The sequence below is a fragment of the Centropristis striata genome, chromosome 17 (genome assembly GCF_030273125.1).
Source record: "Centropristis striata isolate RG_2023a ecotype Rhode Island chromosome 17, C.striata_1.0, whole genome shotgun sequence".
In the NCBI taxonomy this organism is placed as follows: Eukaryota; Metazoa; Chordata; class Actinopteri; order Perciformes; family Serranidae; genus Centropristis; species Centropristis striata.
Genome location: NC_081533.1, coordinates 14649522 through 14668756, shown reverse-complemented (window position 1 = coordinate 14668756; position 19235 = coordinate 14649522). Strand labels below are relative to the sequence as shown.

At 38.5% G+C, this 19235-nt stretch overlaps 1 protein-coding gene across 1 annotated transcript; it reads left to right on the top strand.

Moving 5' to 3' along the window:
• Positions 1–5310: 5310 nt before the first annotated feature.
• Positions 5311–11491, top strand: LOC131989194 (uncharacterized). Its single transcript, XM_059354392.1, has 12 exons — positions 5311–6350; positions 6518–6576; positions 6862–6976; positions 7068–7156; positions 8405–8965; positions 9077–9503; positions 10200–10414; positions 10530–10661; positions 10763–10877; positions 10987–11138; positions 11273–11397; positions 11481–11491. Exons 1-12 carry the CDS (start codon positions 6321–6323, stop codon positions 11489–11491), a joined length of 2031 nt encoding a protein of 676 aa, XP_059210375.1. The 5' UTR covers positions 5311–6320.
• The last annotated feature ends 7744 nt before the right edge of the window (positions 11492–19235 follow it).

The window sequence follows — 19235 nt, the reverse complement described above, 5'->3', positions numbered from 1 at the left end:
CTTAGGGAACCACTCATGGGAGACAGTGTCTGACTGCACGCTATGCTGAAATTTTCTTTTTTTCAGCCACTGTAGCTGTTATTTCCTGGAAGATCATGTCAGGAGAAAACCTCAAGGACACTTTCCACTCGTATTATTCTGCTGCAGCATTTCTCGAGAGCCCTTAAAAAGCGTGTTCAGAGTGCTTTCCAAAACGCCTGACGCACATTGTTCACATATTCTCCTACGCTTAGCCAGCTGCACGTTCTTAAGTCCTGTAATCACAACAGGTTTGATGGCCACTCTGTTCCAGTAAGCACTGTAGTTCGTGAAAACAACAACCAAGCTGAAAATAGAATAATTGTTTCTTTGTAGCGTTACTCATCTCATCTAGTGTGTCACTACTACAGCACTATGTACGCATATAAAACTGATTTTGCAGTGATTTAATTGCAATATACAGATGAATCACTAAAACATGATGCAGTTGTGTAAAAATTCTGATTATGATTCTTGATTTATGCTTTGTCAGATCAAGTCCCAGGACAGAAAACAAAACAATGCTTGTTTTGTGAATGGAGCTTGGATCAATCAGGGCTATGTTGACTGCTGCTTCTCATAGACTGTATAAATAATGGCTGTAGTGACTGTGACGTCACCCATTGGTTTGTGGACTGCCTGTTTGAGGCATCGAGTTCAGCGTTACACTTGTCGCCATCTTGTTTCCTGAATAGGGGAGCAGACCATATTTGGACTGTGGAGGAGTGAGAGGGATCTGACGACACTGACTTCACGCCTCTCTACACCTCAACTTGACTGAGAGAAGCTGCTGCTAATTCATGTTAGCATTAACTGGAGCATTAACTGGGATGTAAGTTTTGGCTAGCAAAAAGCAAAATGTACCTTACCTGCCTAAGAAAAATGAACAGCACCTCTGGGAGTTTTAATGAACAAAACATTAAAATAAACTGTCATTAAGTGAAAATAAATGGTAAATGGACTGCACTTATATAGCGCTTTTATCCAAAGTGCTTTACACTACAGACTGCGCTCATTCACCCATTCACACACACATTCATACTGGTGGCAGAGGCTATCCTACAAAGGTGCCACCTGCCACCATTGGAAATTCATTCACACCCCAATGAACGCAGTATCCGTGGGCCATTTGGGGTTCAGTATCTTGCTCAAGGATACTTCGATGTGTAGGCTGCCATGATCAGCGATCGAACCTCCAACCTTCCAATCAGTGACCAACCGATCTACCAACCAAGCCACAACCGCCTAAAGTTATGAGACGCTTATGACAGCTCGCCTTGTTAGCCACCTGTCAATCAAAGGTAGCCACGCCACAAATCAAACAATTCTTTATCTTCTATTTTATTCTAAATGGGGCCATTATTTGAACTATTTACATCAAATTGTCTTGAAGAAGATTTTTTTTACTAGCGATTGAGACCATAGTGTTATCCTAAAAAAAAATTCTGAGGTAATAAATCAAGTGAGTAGTTTTCTCATTTTGCACTGTAATGAATGGACATAATTTTTTTGCAGCCAAACTTAGCGCCCCCTGCTGGAATTTTCGATATGCAGGCTTAAGGCACTTCCTGGTTTGCCTCCCTGCTCTGACCCGGAGGTTGCCGCCTGCACATAAAGTAAAGGGGCGGGAATTAGGATTGGTCAATTTTAGTTTTTCGCCACATAATGCAAGAAAGATAGGCAGCTACAGGCAGACCTAATGGTGCCATAGCTCCAACTACAACTTTGTGATCTTGTGATCCTTCAGACTAAAACATGATTATAAGATTGAAAATGAGCAAAATAATCATATACAGTGAAGGGGAAATGATTTGATAGGAAATGGCAAAAGGCAGTTTGTAATCTGACAAGGCTGTGTCCTCACTCATGTTTGTTGATTGATTGATTAAACCACTGCCCTGACCCCCATTGTACCTGCTTGAACCTGTCTAGAACAAGTTGAATTTTAATCAGCATTTCCACGGAAGGGCACCGTAATACCATACAGGCAGCAATTGACAGCTTTTGTGCTCGGGGAGTTTTATTAGGTCTAAACACAAGAGGCGAATCTGAATATGTCATGTATTAACCTGTCAAGGGATAGAGCCAGCGTGTCAGCCAATAGAAAGAATGTGTTGTCATGTTAATGTGTCGCTGACTGTCCCCACTCAAACAAGCCGCTTTTGACATTTGCTTTCGTCCAATTATTTGCATCTGTGGCAGTTTGTCCTAAAAGCAAGATATAGAAGCGGAGGAATGATGGCCTTTGCTTTCTGTCTTTTTATATCCCTTTGTTTCCCAGCGGATCAAGCGTCATGGGCTGTAAAAATACATTTTATGCAACTGCGCATTTTCGGCATGATTTGAATAAAGAAGAAACAGCAGCGACAACTCTGGGACACATTAAGGTTCTCTATTTTTCCGAGCTGCAGTTATTCTGTTGTAGTAGTACGTTCATTAGACACCGGGGATCTCGACTGTATCTTGACTGGTTGGTATAAATACTAATCAAATCATTATGATACAACAGGGGCCCTTTTAATGCTTCTTTCCTCAAGCCCCTTTTCCCTGTGTAGGCGAGTAATGTGACATCATATTGGTTCTGATCAAACTACTGATCCCTAAATGGGATGTGTGTTTGCACAACGGGTATGAATGTGCTTGTTTGTATATATTAGAGGGAGCTGTGTGTGTGTGAGAGAGAAAGAGATGAGTTGCTTTGCATGTCGGCCGTGCTCGTCAGGAATTGATCTGCTGCATGCATTAGCAGATTGCCTATTGATGAGGGGGGAGATTTATAATGCTCTGATTGATGGTAGCAATCTAGGAGTATAAATAAATGAATATGTGCCTGCCCTGGTTGGTGGTGGCAGTAAAGCCTTGATTTGCAAGCTCATCTGCAATCGCAAATGTCACATTTAGTACGCCCTCATCACCAGGCATCACTGACGGATAATGTATACAGTAAAGTCAGATGTCAGCCACGCTGAAAGGACAACAAGTCTTGGTGCTCTTCATTCACAGCATGTGACCTTTTACAAAAACAAATGCATTAAAAATAAATCTGGGTATCTAGTAAATCTATTTCACATTGATGTTTTCTGCCCAATTAAAAAAAAAAATCTATATTTTTCCTCATGAAATTATATTTCTTATTATGTTACATGTGGTAAACATTTGTGAACCTGCATATTTCTACCCATATTTGTAGTGTATTTTTGATGCCTAAGGCAAAATACATTTACGGCTTTCAGTTCATAAGATGCTGTAAGTGTAATATATGTATATTGTTTACTCAAGACAATGTTAGTTAGTTTAGTTCAGTGTTGTAGTACAACCCTGATTCCAACAGAGTTGGTACACCATTTCCCAGTTTAAGCTTCAGATTGTCTCAACTTTTTTTGGAATTGGCTTTGTATATGTGGGAAAGTTTTACAAAAATGTTGCTATCTTGAAGCCTTTACACGCTAGGGATGGGTTGTTTTTTTTTGTCAATAAATTTTTCTGAAATACCATTTTTCCATGAGCAAACAAAACCCGAATATAACCTGGGGAAAAAATGTTTAGTTTTTTGTATTAAGAGCTTTCGCACCGAGAATAAAGGCATCAACCCATCAAGTTGTCTTTTATAATTATGACGATTATAAAACAACAACACAGAGGCTCCGCAGTCCAAACATGGACACTTTCAAGCTTGACAAAGGCTGCATATCTGTTCTTACCTTTCACAATAAAAGCTCTAGTCATAAAAAAACTGCCTAACTGTTTACAAGAGGGAACTCAAATTCATTTAGCATTTTGCTGAAAGGAAACTCAATAAAAATAGAAAATTATGCGGGAGAATGAGCTGGCACAAGTCTATTTTAAGTGTTATAACCTTTATTATAATTGTTGTGTCATTTATTTGTCATGCCCCCATTGTAAAATGGCCTTTAGACTTGTGTATTTAGCTAGTAACTGCAAATATGCCTATTGTATAATCTATATGTTAATTGTTGTAATTTCAGTTTGCGTTACACATATAGTTTGGCATTCTAAGCATTACGCATGTGGCCTCATCAACCCCTGTAGAAAGCCATTTCCAGTAATAGAGTCATTAGAAACTCCTTCTTGTCTAACTAAAATTAACATTTAACATATTTAAAGGGAGCACATCACATTCACATTCTTTGAGAAAATACTGTGTTTGGTGATGAATCATTCTCTTTTCAGCCAGTTGCAGTATTTAAGCAGAAATATTCAAACAAATGTGAAAGTGAGTCAGCTAATGGAAAGAAGAACTAACTCCAAGTATAAAAATAACACTGCTCTCTGGGAGACGCAAAGCGAAATTGACACAATAATGATGTTCCTTTTAAAGTTCAATTCATAGTTATGAAGTTGTTGAAACTCCAGTCCCTATATTTTTCAGTTATTACTTACAAACACCTTTCTTTAATACTATGTTCCACAGAATAATACCTTTTATAATAACTAACTTATAGAAATAATAATAATAAACTTGCCATAATTAATTCAAATTAGCATTTCATTTCTGATCTTTAGTAAGCTATATAATATGATCGATGCAATACCAGTGAGGTATTAAATTGTCATAGGCCTGTTTAAGCTACTAGCAATGTAAAATTATTGTAATAACGTTTTTTGGATATTTTTTCATATAAAGGTGTCACTTGGAAAGTGGCTGTGTCATGCTAGCTAACTAGCTAATATTTTCATTTTCTTTTGTGTTGCTTGGATAAAACCAAAGAGCTGCTTTTGGAACACCGAAAACAACCAAAATCTGCTGTTTGTAGCAAATTGATTAACTTTAATTATCTAAAAATCATAGTTTTTACTGTCTGTGATTGTTATTGGCGGCAGGATTCTAATTCATTAGAATTCCGTTGTTGTGATGTCATGATTACAGAACGGACAGCATTCTTAACCTTGTTGCATCCTCACATCTAAGAGCCCACTTTTGTAAAGACCTTCGATATCACAGCCAGATAGAGAGGATTACCAAATTAATATTACCAAACCAGTTAGTTATTTAGAAAACCATCAAGACCTGCAAAGATGTTTTCTTGGCTTCGCAGACGCCTGAAGGTATACATTTGATTTTCTGTTTTCTAAACTGTTGTGTATTGAGACGATTGTCACAGAATTTTTACATTATTCATGTTTTTTTGATAATTTAATTTGATATTTGTGTGTGAAACAGCTGATAATGTGTCTGGCATATTTACTAACATACTACTTCTGTCGTTGTATGTCAGTAAAAAGGGCGTTATTAGCAATTTAAAAAAAAAACCTGATAACTTTAGTTAATACTTGTTTAGCAGATTCAAATGACGACTAACTAACTAACAAACATTTTACTATACATTGAGTATAGTTATTTAGTTATTTAGGGGAACTCACTCAAGCTAGCAATATATTTAATTCAAATTAGCACCTCATTTACGATCTGTAGTAAGCCATAAAATACAATAGATGTAATACTGGGTAAGCTACTAGCAATGTAAAATGATTGTAATAACAAAGTTATATGGGTCATTTTTCATTTATAGGTGTCACTTGGAAAGTAGCTATGTCATGCTAACTAGCTAATATTTTCACATATTTTTTGTATTGCTTGGATAAAAACAAAGAGCTGCTTTTGGAACACCAAAAACAACCAGTTTCAAATGACTAATAACAAATATAACTAACAAACAAATGATTATGTATTACTATACATTGAGTAAATGTAGCATCAGACTTTATTTAGGGGAACTCACAAGTTAGCAGAATAATTCATTTGAATTACCATTTCATTTCGAACCTGTAGTAAGCCATATAATATGACAGATGCAATACTAGTGAGGTATTAAATTATCCTGGGCCTGTTTAAACTACTAGCAATGTAAAATGATTGTAATAACGTTTTTTTAGATCATTTTTCATGTAAAGGTGTCACTTGGAAAGTGGCTGTGTCATACTAGCTAGCTAGCTAGCTAATATTTTCATATTTTTTGCTTGGATAAAACCAAAGAGCTTCTTTTGGAACCCCCAAAACAACCAAAATCTGCTGTTTGTAGCAAATTGATTAACTTTAATCATCTAAAAATCATATTTTTTTACTGTCTGTGATTGTTATTGGCGGCAGGATTCTAATTTATTAGTATTCCGTTGTTGTGATGTCATGATTCCAGAACGGACAGCATTCTTAACCTTGTTGCATCCTCACATCTGTGAGCTCACTTTTGCAAATACCTTCGATATCACAGCCAGATAGAGAGGAGCTTTCCAAATATTACCAAACCAGTTAGTTATTTAGAAAACCATCAAGACCTGCAAATATGTTTTCTTGGCTTCGCAGACGCCTGAAAGTACACTTGATTTTCTGTTTTCTAAACTGTTGTGTATTGAGACAATTGTCACCGAATTATGATATTCTTCATGTTTTTTTGATAATTTAATTTAATATTTGTGTGTGAAACAGCTGATAATGTGTCTGGCATATTTACTAATATACAGTTTTTTATATTCTGAACAGAAAAACTGTCAAGATGATGTGGAAGTTGGAGACAAGCCATGCTCAAGCCCACAAAAGAGGTAAGATAATGACTCATATTCATATTCTTCTTGTTGTGAATTTGTATATATATATATATATTATATATATGGTATCATGTATGTTATTTTATTCAATTTGTGAGACTTTTTTGTGATAATTCTATGCATTTTTTCTTAAACATAAAACTTATTATTATTATTAACTTATTAACTATTAACTATTAACTTATTATTGACCCTCCTGAACGTCTGTTTTGAAAGAAGTTGAAGGCATTTTGACTGCAGTACACATTTGACTCATTATCTGGATTTTCTTTATTACAGTGTCATTATTGAAATGGAGCCAAAACAACAAACTGTGGTTCACGACACTACAGCCACACCTCCAAAGGAAAAAACCAAGAAGTCCTGGTGGCGTAGGTTGTTCCGTCTTGAGAAGGTATGTTTATCTTAAGGTGTTTTTAATTGATGCAGTCATTTGTGTCACTCAGCTGTATTTAACTGGGTTCATGTTTTTGTATACGAAACAGAAAAACAAGCAGCAAACTCCAGCGGAAGATGTGAAAGATGACACACAGACTCCATTTACAGACCTGCCATCATCCACAACAGAAAACACGTAAGAGAATCTTTTATTGTCTATTACAGATTAAAAATTTGTGCAGTTACTTGAAGTGTCAGCCTACAAATCCATTGCTGCTGTTCTGTTATGAGTGCAATATTTCGTTCAGTGCAATATTTAATGTACAGGTGCATCTCAATAAGTTAGAACATCATGTCATATTTATGTCAGTAATTCAATTCAAAAAGGTGGAAATAACTACTATTATATAGATCCATTACACCCAGAACGATACATTTTATGTCTTAATTTATTTAATTTCTTCTAAATATAATGATTACGGCTTACATTTAATGAAGACCTAAAATTCAGTGTCTCTAAAAAACTTATATTACAAAAGACCAATTTTAAAAAGTATGTTTAATATGGAAATGTTGGCCTCTGGAAAGTATGTCCATCTATATGACTCAGTACTTAGTTGGGGCTATTTGACTTGAACTACTGGAACTAATTTATTGAGATGCACCTGTACGTACCTTGTCTACATTCAATAATTTCACTTAAAGTGCAATATTTAAATTCACTGCTGCTTTTCTGTTCAGTGTAATATCTCTTGTACATCTTGTATATCTTGTACATACCTGTCAGCTCTTGTAAGCCACTTGGAGTGTTTATATATATATATATATATATACCTATACCCGTGGCTTTCTTGATTCTTGATTTTTCCAGGCGTTCACATTTATCTTCTTGTATATAAACAGATTTTTATGAAAATAATGACTGGTTACACCAACTGTCACTAGGTTCGATCACGTCATTGACACACACACACAAACACATGCAGTACTGCTTAAAAGTCTTAGGCAGGTGTGAAAAAAGCTGTAAAATAAGAATGCTTTCAAAAATTGAAATGTTAATAGTTTTTTTTAATCAATTAACAAAATGCAAAGTGAATAAACAAAAGAAAGATCTAAATCACATCAATATTTGTTGTGACAATTTGCCTTCACACCAGCATCTCTTCTTCTAGGCATTTTTTCCACACCTACTTAAGACTTTTTTGCACAGTACTTTATATATCCAGCACTTAATTATATTTACATGCATACACCGACAACCACTTAATTGTGAGCTACTGCAACGAAGTTTTATTCTCAAGTGAACTGTTGTGTAATTTGGTGATTGACAACAAAAGGAAGTCTAAAATGCATTTCATTGCTGTTTCTTTCATGTTGTTCACCTTCCTTTAAACTGTGACTGGACCACGCAGTAGAATAACCATCTTTATTTCCCTTTCATTAGCAGTATTAACCCCAGCGAGGAGTATCAGGTTGAAGATGGTGTCCAAGAGGTTTCATCCATCCCCGACACTCCAGTGTCAGCTGCCACTGAGGATGAGCACGTCTCAGAAGACACAGAGTTGCTGTCTTCTTCACCGGAAGGTAAGTATAGCTGGTTTTCTTTTCTCAACAGTTTTAACATCACTGAGGATTCTGAGGAAGAAGATGGTGTCCAGGAGGCTTCAACCACCCCTGAAGACGAGGAAGTTACTCGTGTCAACACCACCAGTGAGCCTGAAAATGTTGAACCCGTCCAAAAGGCTTTATCCACCCCTGACACTCTAGTCGCAGCTGCAACCGAGGATGAGGACGTCACAGAAGACGCAGAGTTGCTGTCTTCTTCACCGGAAGGTAAGTATAGCTGGTTTTCTTTTCTAAACAGCTTCAACATCACCGAGGAGCCTGAGGAAGAAGATGGTGTCCAAGAGGTTTCATCCACCCCTGACACTCTGGTCTCAGCTGCCACTGAGGATGAGGACGTCTCAGAAGACACTGAGTTGCTGTCTTCTGCACCAGAAGACAAGTATAAAATAATTTTTCTGTCTATAACATATGTTCTAATTCATTGTGTTACAGTCATTCTTAATTTAAATTGCACAGGGAAAAAAACATCTTTGTTTTCTTTTATCAACAGTGTCAACACCATCAATGAGTCTGAGGAGGAATCTGGTGTCCACAAGGCTTCATCCGCCCCTGAAATTCCAGTCCGAGCTGCAACTGAGAGTAATGATGAAGAAATTACTTGTGTCAACATCACCATCGAGCCTGTAGATTGTGAACTTGTCCAGGAGGCTTCATCCACCCCTGACACTCCGGTTTCAGCTGCAACTGAGGATGAGGACGTGTCAGAAGACACAGAGTTGCTCTCTTCTGCTCCAGAAGAGAAGTATATATTGTTTTCTTTTACCAACAGTGTCAACACCACCCAAGAGTCTCAGGATGAAGATGGTGTCCAGGAAGCTTCACCAACCCCTGACACTCCGGTTTCAGTGGTCATTGAAACTGGAAAGAAGAAGGAAAAGGTGCCCCGTTGGCTTTGCTGGCTGTTGCCTTGCTGCAGGGTATGTACCACTGAATATTGCTACCAAACTGTTATTATAGACCCCGCTGCAGTTCACAACGCTAAGATTTGTCAGAGGGCAGGTTTACATCCTGCATCACAGTGTCGTGTCACCGCATTGATTTCTTGTCACCTTTGGAAAAGCTAGCAAAACGCAGCCGTTTAAAGCTGTTTATTGACTGAATATTTCAGTTAACCACTTGAGTACATGAGACCACATGTACTTATAAGTTACCGTTACCCATTAGTTTTACTAACTAACCAATTGATTAGCAGCCTTTACCATTTTCCCGCCAATACACAATGACATGAACAGTCTCTCTGCCGCGCAGCAGGGAGTCAAACCCCAAATCTGACGGCTCCAACCCGAGCTAACAAGCCAGTTTTTAATCCTGCCCACTATACACTTTTTGTCATTAACGTTAAGCCACAAGGACCTAAGGCACTACCTTGACCGGATCTTGTTGTGAACTACAGTGGGATCCATAATAATGCGTATATGCCAGTAACATATTTATTCTGTGTGCTGTGTATTATGGTCATGAGCTTTGGGTAGTGACCGAAAGAACAAAATCGCGGATACAAGCGGCCGAAATTAGTTTCCTCCGTACGGAGGAAATAAGCAGACGAGAATGGATGAATGGATGCTGGTTTTATTTGCTGTGTTAAACTTATTTTTTTTTCTGACAACCTACAGCAATCTCCACCTGAGGAACCAGAGATTGACTCACATGGCACTGAAGCCCACCCATCTGACATTGGCGACAACCCTCGCAGTAAAACAGCCACCCCAGCAGGGCAAGGTGGGAGACAACATGCCGAAACCATCAACAGCGATATATGGAGAAGAGTGTTCCGTCGGCAAAAGAACCTGTCAGATCACATTTCCAGAGAGCAACTGGTCTGCCTTGGGTAAGGACATACAAAGAGACTCACATACACACAGAATGCTCATGTTTTGTTTATATAAAGTTTTTTTAGGTTAAGTTGAGCTCCAATCTGACTTTGATCTTCTGTTGTGTTTAAGGTTCCCCAACCTGGCGCAGACGTGCTACATGAACTCCACTCTGCAAGGCCTCCTGACGCTGAGACATTTCGTTCAGGACATAAAGAAGCAGCAGAAGGTTTGGATATCTCATCCCCGATCCAAGCTCATCAGGTACAGCACCTACTCTCACTCTTGGGTTTCTCTTCTAGCTTTGCAGGTCAACATTTCAAACAGTACTTAATGAAGTCTATCTTTTGTCTTGTGTTTTTCAGAGGCTTTGTGGATCTGGGACGCAGCCACTTAAACAGCAACAAGAAAAGTGTCCTGGCTGCCTTTAAAGACACTGTTGCTGAGTTTAATTCAGAGTTTAAGGACCATCATCAGAAGGTAAGTACGCTTTTTATTTCAGCACAGCACCACAAGTACCTTTATCAAATGACTTGTACACTTTTGAAAAAGTCCACCTTGCTAAATTGTTTTCTTTGTTTCTGTGCAGGACGCCCATGAGTTCCTCAGCTCTTTGCTGAATCAGATGAAGTCTCTGACCTTTGACCTGCAGGCATCAGCAAACAGCATGGGCTTCAACTACACCTGCCCTGTTGATGCTAACATCTCTTTCCAGATGCTGAACATCAGGACCTGCAAAGGGTATGAATACACAGCCACAGTTATACAGTTATATTCCCACTGCATATTGTTTATTATATATTTTTAGAAAATCTCTCAACCAAAGTGTACAATCTGTGCTATATTTTCATTTCAATTGTCTCTTTATTCTGCAGATGCGGTATACAATCCATGAGGGAAGAAGATTACATCAACCTGTCCCTGGACCTGGTGCATGGGGGATCAGTAAACCAGTGTCTACAGGAGTACTTTAAAGTAAGCAAGACACACAGACTTTATAGTTGTTTAGGTTGTCTGAAGTTGTTTTGTCCCTTTTTGTAGTTGTTGCGAGTCTCTTTGAGGTCTCTTTATGTCTCCTTGTAGTTGTTTTTTAGTTTCTTTGTGGTTATATTTAGTCTTTGAAGTTGCTTTGTGTCTCTCCATGTTCCCTTTGCGACTTCTGTGTCTCTTTGCAGCTGTTTTGAATATATTTTTCACTCTTTTGTGTCTCTTTGCAGTTGTTTTTTTTTGTGGTAGTTTTTAATGTCTTTGAAGATTATTTGGGTCTCTTTGTGGGGTTTTTTTTGCCCCTTTTCATAGTGGTTGCTAGTATCCTTGTGTCTCTTTGCAGCTGTTTTGCATCTCTTTGTCGTTATTGCTGTTCATTTATTCAGATTTATTGTGATTTCAAAGATGTTAACTTACTCTTTTTCCTCATGTTTCCCCTGCAGTCGAACCAGTTGGAGTATCGGTGCGAGTGTGGTGCAGAGCAGTCAACACAGCAGGCATCTTTCTTGAACCTGCCAAAGTGAGTAATACTGCCCATCACCAAAGTACAGTAAGGTGTCAGGCAAAGCAGTTTCACATTATTATGTCTTCATTTATCAGTCTGTGATCTGACCCCTTTTTTTCCCTCCATCTCTTCTTCTGCCTTTCTCAACAGTGTACTGATCCTGCAGCTGAAGAGATTCAGCTTCACCAAAACCTACGACCTGGTGAAGGTGGGGAGCCCGGTTGTTCTTTCAAGAGAGCTGGTGGTGGATCCAGAATCCAGCGTTGCCGAACAGGTAAGTCTACGAAAAAGATTTTAAGAAAAAACATGAGAGAAATCATTCTGTGAAATATACAGTCCCTGAAGTCAAAGTGTCTGCATGTGTAGCTAATTGTTGGTTTCTGTTTTTTTTCTAGACAACAACTCGCTACTCTCTGGTGAGCATTGTCAGCCACTTGGGATCCACCGCCAACTCAGGCCATTATATCTGTGATGGAGCCTACAGGCTGCAGAGACCCGGAGATAAGAAAGACCGGTGGCTCACCTATAACGACCAGCACGTCACCGAGACAACCGGCGCGTCTGTCTGTCGTCAGCGCAAAAAAACTGCTTACCTCCTTTTCTATGTGAAGCAGTAGAGTTTGTATTTATATGCACATTTAAGTGTATTTGTATATAGTTTTTATGTATATATATCTTTGGTTTTATATATGTATATATTTATTTGTTTATATCTGTATATATTTATATTTAAATATTCTAGTTTTATATATTTTTATGTTTATTGGTACATAGTTTTAATGTTTGTATATGTATATATTTATATTTTAATATCTTAGTTTTATATATTTATGTTTATTGGTACATAGTTTTAATGTTTTTATATATTTATTTTTATTTATGTATATATTTATATTTAAGTTTTACATATTTATTTTTAATTAATTTTATATAGTTTTATGTATATTTTCCAATTCAAACAAAAATTGTTTGAAATAATTTAAGATGCCTCAGGAAACTGTTTCTTGTAGTAGGTAAGGCATCTTGAAGTAAGTATAGTTGTTTTGCTGTTGTTATTGTTTTGTGATGTCATTTGGTTAGCGTTATTATTGTTCTTTTTGTTCTTCTCTGTCTCTCTCTTCAAGTAAGTATAGTTCTTTCGCTGTTGTTGTTTTGTCATGTCAGGTGGTTTAGTGCTATTTTTGTTGTCATTAGTCGTGTTTCCATTAAAGTCAAATCGAATTTTGAAGCATGTGGGTAGATAGGTGGGTAGGTTGGTGGGTGGGTGCTTAGGTAGGTGGGTGGGTATTTAGGTATGTTGGTAGGTGGGTGGGTGCTTTTGGGTATTTAGGTAGGTGGGTGGGTGGGTGCCTAGGTAGGTAGGTGGGCGGGTAGGTAGGTGGTTGGGTGCTTAGGTAGGGAGGTGGGTAGGTAGGTAGGTAGGTGGGTGGGTGGATTCACAAACATTTTTGAAAGTTGTATTGAATGTTAGACGTTCAATCAAGCTTTTTTTCAAGTGAATCTTCAAAATACGCAAAGAAAACCGTTCATGGAAACACGACTACTGTTTATCTTGTTTTCTCTTTCTCCCTCTTTAAGTAATTTTTGTTTTGTTTTGTTGTGTTTTTTTTGCTATTGTTTTGTAATGTCATTTATTGCTTTTATTGTTCTTGTTCATCTTGTTCTCTCTCTCTCTCTCTCTGTTTCCTCCCTCCATCTCCCCCTTCACATTCTATCTATGTATTTCACTTCATATTGATCTGTTCTCAGTGTTTTTTCCTGCACAATTTGGTTGGTTTGAGTTGTATTGCGCGGGCAAAAATGGGCTTGGTGGGCGGGTTGACAGAATTTGGGTTGGTTTCTGCGAGTTGGGTGGGATTTTAATTAAATTAAAAAGTTAAATATACATGGTGGTGTAGTGGTAAGCACTACACCAAGAGGGTTGGTGGAGTTTTAATGTTTCCCCCGTGTCAGCGTGGGTTCCACCTACCTAAGCACCCACCCACCCACCCACCTACCTAAGCACCCACCCACCTAAGCACCCACCCACCTACCTACCTACCTAAGCACCCACCCACCTACCTGATCACCTACCTAAGCACCCACCCACCTCTATCTTTTGTATTGTATTGTTATTAATTCTGTGTATTTTATTGCTGTTTCTTTTCTATCTTTTTTGTACGGTGTCCTTGAGTGCCAAGAAAGGCGCCTCCAAATAAAATGTATTATTATTATTATTATTACCTACCCACCCACCTACCTACCTAAGCACCCACCCACCCACATGCTTCAAAATTTGCTTTGACTTTAATGGAAACACGACTAATGACAACAAAAATAGCACTAAACCACATGACATGACAAAACAACAATAGCAAAAAAAGAGGAAGAAAGAGAAAAACAAGCTAAACAGTAGTCGTGTTTCCATGAGCGGTTTGCTTCTTATAATCTTATCTAAGTCTTACCTACCTAAATAACCAAAAGCACCCACCCATCTACTGACCCACCCACCCACCAACATACCTAAAAACCCACCCACCTACCTAAGCACCCACCCACCAACCTACCCACCTATCCACCCATCTACCCACATGCTTCAAAATTCGATTTGACTTTAATGGACTTAAACTTTACTCCAGCTTCCTCCCACATTCCAAAAACATGCACTTAGGTTCATGAGGGTGTTGTGAATGAGCGCTGGGATCGGCTCCAGCCCCCTACGACCCGAGTGCGGATAAGCGCTTAAGGATAATGAATGAATATATATAGTTCGACTTTCCCCTCTTGTTTAAATCACTGACAACGTAAAGATAGCTCACCGGACTTAATGACAAGAGGGACTGTCCCCGGTGCAGAGCGCAAATTAGCGGCATAATTACGTAATAGAAAGAAACAGACAGATGATATTTTAACAGCCAAAGGGCAAATAAATATATAAAATAGAAGAAGAAAAAAATCCTCATGGTGTGTATGAGGACAAAAAGGATATAGGACTTGTTACATCAAATCGCTTAGTCATTAGGGGAAACCTATAATTTTTTTTGTATTTTAACTGTCCCTTTATTTATTTCATTTTAAGACCAGGGGGTATTTTATCGTTGTGTTGTAGGGTGTTCTGTTGCCTCATGTACACTTGACTTGTTGTTTTATTATTGTCGTGACCCACCGTACTGTTTGTGTTGTTTTTATCCATGGGTGTTTTTTTTAAACAGTTTGGATGGATTTTGAGCCCTTTTTTGCCAGGACAACATCAAACCAATCTGGGAACACTGCTATTCTTTACAAACGGCTCTCCCTGAGGTTTCTCCTCTTTTTCTCCCTGTTAAAAGGGTTTTTTGAGGAGTTTTTTCCTCTCTGCTGTGAGGGTCAAAGGACAGAGGGTGTCGTACTCTGTACAGTCTGTAAAAACATGTGTTTCCATCAAAGTTTTTTTTAATGCAAGTCCTCTAAATTTGCATAGAAAACCGTTCATGGAAACACCACTGTTGATGTTGTTCTTCTCTGTCTTCCTTTCTATCTTTTTCTCCTATACTTTACAAACAGCTTCTATCTATTGCGTGTTGGTAACACCACTGTTCATCTTCTTTTCTTCTTTGTCTTTCTTTCTTTCTTTCTTTTTTTCTCCTATTCTTTACAAACAACATCTATTGCATGACTGTCCGTCCGAGAAGAGGTATCCCTCCTCTTGCTCTCCCTGAGGTTTCTCCTCTTTTTCTCCCTGTTAAAAGGGTTTTTGAGGAGTTTTTTCCTCTCTGCTGTGAGGGTCAAAGGACAGAGGGTGTCGTACTCTGTACAGTCTGTAAAAACACGTGTTTCCATCAAAGTTTTTTTTAATGCAAGTCCTCTAAATTTGCATGGAAAACCCTTCATGGAAACACCACTGTTGATGTTGTTCTTCTCTGTCTTCCTTTCTATCTTTTTCTCCTATACTTTACAAACAGCATCTATCTATTGCGTGTTGGAAACACCACCATTCTTTTTTTCTTCTTCTTTGTCTTTATTCATTTCCTCCTTTCTTTCTTTCTTTCTTTCTCTCCTATTCTTTACAAACAACATCCACTGCATGACTGTCTGTCCTAGAAGAGGGATCCCTCCTCTGTTGCTCTCCCTGAGGTTTCTCCTCTTTTTCTCCCCGTTAAAGGGTTTTTGTGAGGAGTTTTCCCTAGTCCACTGTGAGCAACATGAAAAGCCCTTTGAAGCAAATTTGTGATTTGGGACTTTATGAATTAAAAATAAAATTTTAATTTAAATAGAATTTAAATTGATTGTTTCCTTTTTTATTGAGTTTTATGGTTAAGGGAGACGAACCTGAAGAACCCACCCAAGAACCAACAATTTATACCAGGTTATTTTTTTGTATGCAGTTATCAGGGTTCGTACACAAGCATTTTTCAAGGTTTCAATGTCAATTTTTCCAGCTTTTCCAGTATCTTACACCTGTTGTAAATTACTATTAAGTACTTACATACTAAAAGGGGGAGATTTCACTGAACCATACCAACAGCGATGGTATTACACTTTTAGGAGGAACGGTCTTCATTTCAGATAGGCTACTCATTATTTTTTACATTGAACATGTGATTATCTAGTCTATAGATGGATATAGTCAGACTGTAAAGAGAAATACAGTAAGAATTTTCAAGCATTTACAAGCACTTTATCCAAAATCCAAGCACTTTTTAAACCTTGAAAATACAACATTTAAATTCAAGCATTTTCAAGGATTTCATTATTATTCATTATAGTTATTTTACCCATTTTTGAAACTGTTTTCTCTGACACTTTGGGCCCACGAGGCCCGTCTATGGGGGGAATGAAGTAAGGGCACTTTCACAGCACTTTCTACGAATACAGAGTGTAGTTGTAACATCACTGATGGCTTGTTGGAATTAATTTAATTTAATTAATTTAAGGGTCTATAATAATTTAATTAATAGAGGTTAGCCAACGTATGTTTCTTGTGTGAAAATTAGTAATGGAAGTTAACCAACGTCAGCTTAGCCGCAGTGACTGACTACAACACATTTTTTTGTACAATTAATTCACACATAAAATATTTGCTAAATGGTAAATGGAGTGCTTCTATCCAAAGCGCTTTACACTACACACTACGCTCATTCACCCATTCACACACACATTCATACGAGGCTATATTACAACGGTGCTTCATGCCACCATTGAAAAAATTCATTCACACACCGATGAATGCAGCATCGGGAGCAATTTGGGGTTCAGTATCTTGCGCAAGAATACTTCGACATGTAGGCTGCCATGGTTGGGGATTGAACTACCGACCTTCCAATCAGTGGGTGACCGCTCCACCAACCGAGCCACAGCCACCCTGTATATGTTTTCTAACTGTTTTTAACACGAGTACATTCACACAAAATGCAAATGCTGCAGGGCAGAAAGGGGATTTTTCTGAGGTTTCACACCGGAAACGGAATGGAAAAAGCAAAACATACAGTCATGGAAATTTTTTTTTATTAGATCACCCTTGTGTCTTTAATTCCTTGTTCATTTTAATGCCTGGTACAACTAAAGGTACATTTGTTTGGACAAATATAATGATAACAACAAAAATGGCTCATAAGAGTTTCATTTAAGAGCTGATATCTAGACATTTTCCAAGAAAACCATGGAGGGTTAGGGTTGAGTCAAACCAGTATTTGGCACCTACTAAAAGGGGCATGGAAATATAACTTTTTAATATATCGTCACCCCATTAAAATAATCGCCTAACTCATTTTTCAAGTTTTGCAGGAAGCAAACAACTTACTAAAAGTGTAACATATGACATTTATTGATCATTTCACTCAAAAAGGATGTAACAAAGGATGGCTATTGGCATAAAATAGAGAAATAAATGACTTAGGCAATTTTTTTGAACATGCCTTTGTGACTTAAGCAAGATATGGTAAGACTTTATTTTGAAGGTGTCTACATAAGAGTCACACAAGCCTGTCAGAAACATGACATGACAAGTATCATGAGCATTAATGTTACTTCAAAGTGTCACACACTTGACATAGGCCATTATCTTATAGGGGTAAAATCACATGATCTGATCAACTGAGCATGTAGGTGATTTTACCATAGGTGGCTGGTGTCATGAGGAGATGACTGACAGGGGATTTCCACCGGGCGCGTGACAGCCGCGGAACGGCTCCACCATGGTTTTGCTCCGTCTTCTGCCCGGCGTCAATTCACACCGGGCATGTTACGGCCGCGGAACGGCAGCATAGCGAGCCAGCCGTATAAGCGCGAGATAACGAGAACACGCGATAATCCTGAACATACGGGAGACCTCAAGATCCCGAGATCTTGATCTGATCAAGATCTGTTGATCTGACCATCTATCCTTATAAAAAACAATAAGTTATGTCATAAATGATTGTATGATTTCCACTTCAACAATCAGTCTCTTGTTGTCCGTGTCGCGAGATCCTTTGATTGATTGATTGATTGATTGCTGATCTGGTGCCTCGGTCATAACATAATGTTGATGTGAATTAGTTTTAGGCTGCATGAACTGCCTATTGTGTTTTATTTTGAAAGGGGGCGGAAGTGTATTACGTTGATTCTGAGTAGGACTTCCTGTCTGGTGCGATCTGCTCTGTTGAAATTTACGCAGTTTAGCAGCAGCTCGCGGAGAAATAGAAGTCCTACCTAATGCTCGCGGAGAGCCGCTGCTGAGACATTGGTACAACGTTCCGCAGCACGCCCGGTGGAAATGCTCTCATTGATTAGAGTGGCAGCGATTTGCAACGGCGACCGCGGTGCTGCCGTGGCTGTAACGCGCCCGGTGGAAATCAGGCTTTAGGCAAAAAAAACTTTTTTTTTTTTTTTTTTTTTTTTTACAAAAAATGACTTAGGCAATTATTTTAACAGTGTGACGATATGGGATATTAAAAAAAAACATTAACGAGCTTCAGAAACATCATAGAAAAAACGGATTAATGTGAATTGCGACTAAAATTACAAGAAATCCCCTTTGTACATTTGTTTTGAATCATGTACGGTAAAGCTAACAACCGGGGTGTCCTTCTTCAATACCATTTAGAGGAAGGTCATTTGGTTTAACCTCAGCACCAATCATGGGATGACATCACTGTATCAGGACCCCCTCGTCTGATAGACTTCTCTATCTGAGTCACAGACACACTCCACAGATGCCCGAGAATTTAACCTTAACAGTTAAATCATTTACTGAGGGGGAAATCCTGTGATAGCGTGGCTCGTCTGACCTCCTCCTCTCACTGCTCCCGAACCAAACCTCCACCCGTCCGTCTGTCCCCACCGGCTCCCTCCGACCTCTGACCTCCACCCCTCCCAGCCACGCTCGCGGAATCTAATCACACGTATTT

Bases quoted from the DNA above. Each gene is read 5' to 3' on its own strand.
- LOC131989194 (XM_059354392.1), top strand. From the start codon at position 6,321: ATGTTTTCTTGGCTTCGCAGACGCCTGAAA. The intron at 6,351-6,517 runs GTACACTTGATT...TATTCTGAACAG, and splicing joins GGCTTCGCAGACGCCTGAAA to AAAAACTGTCAAGATGATGT. The intron at 11,139-11,272 runs GTATGAATACAC...TTTATTCTGCAG, and splicing joins AACATCAGGACCTGCAAAGG to ATGCGGTATACAATCCATGA.